General features: G+C 41.8%; 1 protein-coding gene across 1 annotated transcript in view; it reads left to right on the top strand.

Moving 5' to 3' along the window:
- The window catches only part of BUB1 (BUB1 mitotic checkpoint serine/threonine kinase), a 41745-nt gene extending 38211 nt beyond the window's left edge, over positions 1-3534 (top strand). The window contains exons 21-25 of the mRNA XM_024744059.1: positions 251-412; positions 590-747; positions 847-1021; positions 1571-1677; positions 3221-3534. Of these exons, the coding sequence (XP_024599827.1) occupies positions 251-412; positions 590-747; positions 847-1021; positions 1571-1677; positions 3221-3416 (798 nt within the window). The 3' untranslated portion in view covers positions 3417-3534. The remainder of the gene's footprint in view (positions 1-250; positions 413-589; positions 748-846; positions 1022-1570; positions 1678-3220) is intronic.
- Positions 3535-4266: the final 732 nt, after the last annotated feature.

Below are 4266 nucleotides of genomic sequence, written 5' to 3' on the forward strand. Positions count from 1 at the left end.
AAAAAAAAAAAAAAAGATAGTGGTGGTTTCACTTAGGTCTATTGTCAGCACTTAAGAAACAAAACTATCCCACAAGGGTTCAGAATTGCCTCGCCACTAAAATGACCTTGCAGCAGTTCCCACACTGCAGCAACAATTCATAGCTTGTCATCACTTTCTACCCCACATCCTACATTTGGATGAAGTGGCTTTCTTGCTATCATTTTCCAGAATGTGAGCTGGATATGAATGTCACATACCTGATTTGCAGGTCCAGAAGCCCGCCAACCCCTGGGAATTCTACATCGGGACCCAGCTGATGGAGAGACTAAAGCCAAGCATGCAACACATGTTTATCAAATTCTATTCTGCCCACCTGTTCCAGAATGGGAGTGTGTTAGTAGGAGATCTCTACAGCTATGGGACATTACTAGTAAGTGTATGACTTTTATGACAAACAGGAACTGAAGTACATTTTTGGCTTATGCCTTGCACATACCTTTTGCACTTGGCGCTTTTATTGGAGAGATGGGTGGGGGCAAAGCTCCTGACTTGAAATTTCATTAATCCTGTGCAACCAACTCAGGATTCCACTCTCCATTGTTTCTAGAATGCCATTAACCTCTATAAAAATACCCCTGAAAAAGTGATGCCTCAAGCTCTAGTCCTGGCTTTTGCTATCAGAGTGCTGTGCATGATTGAACAAGTCCATGACTGCGAGATCATCCACGGAGACATCAAGCCAGACAATTTCATACTCGGAAACAGGCAGGTTGCCCTCTTAACAGGTCCTTCTCTTACCGTTTCCCCAGCAGCCTTTTATTATCTGTGCTCACGCAGCCTGACGCTTGTTTGTGTTTAATATAGATTTTTGGAACAGGACAGTGAAGAAGATGATTTATCTGCTGGCTTGGCACTGATCGACCTGGGTCAGAGTATAGACATGAAACTTTTTCCAAAAGGAACCGTATTTACGGCAAAGTGTGAAACATCTGGTTTCCAGTGTACTGAGATGCTCAGTAACAAGCCCTGGAACTACCAGGTAGAGAACTAGAGTGAGAGATTTGAAAACATTTCCCTGTATGACACTCACTATAATTTCAAAATGAATTTGGGAATCTAGATAGTTCGAGCTGATCTGGTCTTCTTCTAGCCCTGGATTCAGACGATGCTCCAGGGTTGTTTCCAGTTGTGGACACGTCACACCTCGGGAGGTTTGGAGCACAGTTCAAAGACCACAGCCAGTCCTGGGGGGAGGAGCTGGGAGGACTTGCAAGCGGCTTAGTGTTGTGTTTACCTCTGTGTGACAAAACAAAGGACGCGGTAGCTCAGGAACAGCAGAGCTTCCCAAGATGCTTCCTAGGGAGGTGGCGGGTGATCTGCTGTCCATGGAAGCCTCCAGCAAAGCCTAGATGGGCATTCATAGGACGTGTCAGTGTGGGGTTAACGCACACTTCCAGAATTCTTTAAAAGTGAAATCCTGTGGCTATTTATTTCCTGTGATTTATCATATTTGCTGCATAACTTAGACATGGGAATATACTCGTGTAAAATACTGTATTAGTCATCTATACCCATATTTTCTTTATAGATTGATTACTTTGGAGTTGCTGCAACAGTGTACTGCATGCTTTTTGGCACTTACATGAAAGTGAAAAATGAAGGGGGAGTCTGGAAGCCTGAAGGTCTTTTTAGAAGGTGTGTATTAGCATTGGTGCTACAGTGAAAAGAATAAATACAGTAGAATGTTGGGTTCCATCTGGTGGAAAATGGATCTTTGCCACAGAAGACGCATGCCTTGAGAAGTAGGGTGAAATAGCATAACCCTGGGCCCTGGGTGCAGTGAGCAAGTTATTTAAGTGCTTCTGTCTCCATTTGTAACTTTTGTGTAACAAGTTGTGTGGAGACATTTCATTGGATCTTCAGTTTCTCCTATGTATAATAGATTCAACATATCCATTTTTTTTTGAATTTTTAAAATTTTATTATTTTTTTTTAATAGGTCTTCACTGGAGTATAATTGCTTCACAATACCGTGTTAGCTTCTGTTGTACAACAAAGCGAATCAGCCATATGCATATATATGTCCCCATATCCCCTCCCTCTTGAGCCTCCCTCCTACCCTCCCTATCCCACCCCTCTAGGTCATCGCAAAGCACCGAGCCGATCTCCCTGTGCTATGCGGCTGCTTCCCACTAGCTAACTATCTTACATTTAGTAGTGTATATATGTTGATGCTACTCTCACTTCGCCCCAGCTTCCCCCTCCCACCCCATGTCCTCAAGTCCATTCTCTATGTCTATATCTTTATTCCTGCCCTGCAACTATGTTCATCAGTACCTTTTTTTTTAGAGTCCTTATATATACGTTAGCATCTGGTATTTGTTTTTCTCTTTCTGATTTGCTTCACTCTGTACGACAGACTCTAGGTCCATCCACCTCACTACAAATAACTCAATTTTGTTTCTTTTTATGGCTGAGTAATATTCCATTGTATATATGTGCCACATCTTCTTTATCCATTCATCTGTCGATGGACATTTAGGTTGGTTCCACGTCCAGGCTATTGTAAATATTGCTGCAATGAACACTGTGGTACATGACTCTTTTTGCATTATGGTTTTCTCAGGGTATATGCCCAGTAGTGGGATTGCTGGGTCATATGGTAGTTCTATTTTTAGTTTTCTAAGGAACTTCCATACTGTTCTCCATAGTGGTTGTATCAATTTACATTCCCACCAGCATATCCATTCTTGATGCATTAGGTTGGGTTGAGGTTAGAGTTAAGTCAGATGCAAGAGTGGGATTGCCCTGCACGCTGAAGGCTACTTTTTAAAAAAAAAAAAAAAAAAATTTATAATAAATTTATTTATTGGCTGCATCGGGTCTTCGTTGCTGCGCACAGGCTTTCTCTAGTTTTGGCAAGCAGGGGCTATTCCTGTGATTTGTGGTGCACGGGCTTCTTATTGAGGTGGCTTCTCTTTTTGCGGAGCATGGGCTCTAGGCCCACGGGCTTCAGTAGTTGTGGCACGCGGGCTCAGTAGCTGTGGCTCACAGGCTCCAGAGCGCAGGCTCAGTAGTTGTGGTGCATGGGCTGAGTTGCTCCTCGGCATGTGGGATCTTCCCAGACCAGGGCTTGAACCCGTGTCCTCTGCATTGGCAGGTGGATTCTTAACCACTGATCCACCAGGGAAGCCCTGAAGGCTACATTTTATCCTTCATTTATGCTTTATCTCTCCAGGCTTCCTCATCTGGATATGTGGAATGAATTTTTTCACGTAATGTTGAATATACCAGATTGTCATCATCTTCCATCTTTGGATTTGTTAAGGCAGAAGCTGAAGAAAGTATTTCAAGAACACTATACAAACAAGATTAAGACCCTTCGTAATAGGCTAATTGTACTGCTCTTAGAATATAAGCGTTCTCGAAAATAAAACATGGACACTCCCTAAAAATCGCTTTGTAAATGCTGGCCTGCTCACTTTGAACCTTGATGTTTCCACATTTATTGTTTATATAAATGTTTCTTAAAAATAAAGCCCACAAAGTATATCCCTGGGACATAGTTGTTACAAATACTTCAACAAAATACACAACACGGTAACATCCCTGCATAGCAGGCTGACTGGGCAGCTCTTGGGATGCGAGCATTCATGAGAGTAATCGGCAAGTGAACGTTCTCTAAAAGCACTTTTTAAGCACCGACCTGTTCACTTTAAGCCAAAGAGCCAAGTCAGGTTTGTTTGTTTTTTTCTAAATTTGGGGGTTTATATTTGTGTAAAATAAAAATTCCCCAAATATATCTAGCAGACTTAATGTTTTTATGAATTGAATGTGCCTGTCCTTTATTGTACTTGTTCTTCATTGCTATCCATGGGAAATATTGCAGGTATAAATCTTAAGCTTTGTTTTTTAAAAGCATGATTCAAAAGAATATCTCAGGTCTTGAAAATAATCATGTAAGCTCCATGCATCATTAATTAGCTCTGAAATTATAGCAGCCAACTTAGCGTTCATTGACTTAAAGCTGGAAGGGTCCTATAACCTGAATTGACCTTCCCTCCTCTATCCCTCCCTCTTCCCTTAGCACGTGATGAAGACAAATGTGAGGGGACACCCAGTTCAAGAAGACACAGTGACTGGCTTCCGCTTCCACCCTCACTCCCAGCCACCAGGTTCCCCATTCCAGAGACAACCTCAGCCCACGTTTTCTGACCTTTCCAAAAATTATTCCATGAATATATATATATATATATATATATATATATATATAATGTTTTTTGA

The sequence above is a fragment of the Neophocaena asiaeorientalis genome, unplaced genomic scaffold (genome assembly GCF_003031525.2).
Source record: "Neophocaena asiaeorientalis asiaeorientalis breed wild unplaced genomic scaffold, Neophocaena_asiaeorientalis_V1.1 scaffold114, whole genome shotgun sequence".
In the NCBI taxonomy this organism is placed as follows: Eukaryota; Metazoa; Chordata; class Mammalia; order Artiodactyla; family Phocoenidae; genus Neophocaena; species Neophocaena asiaeorientalis.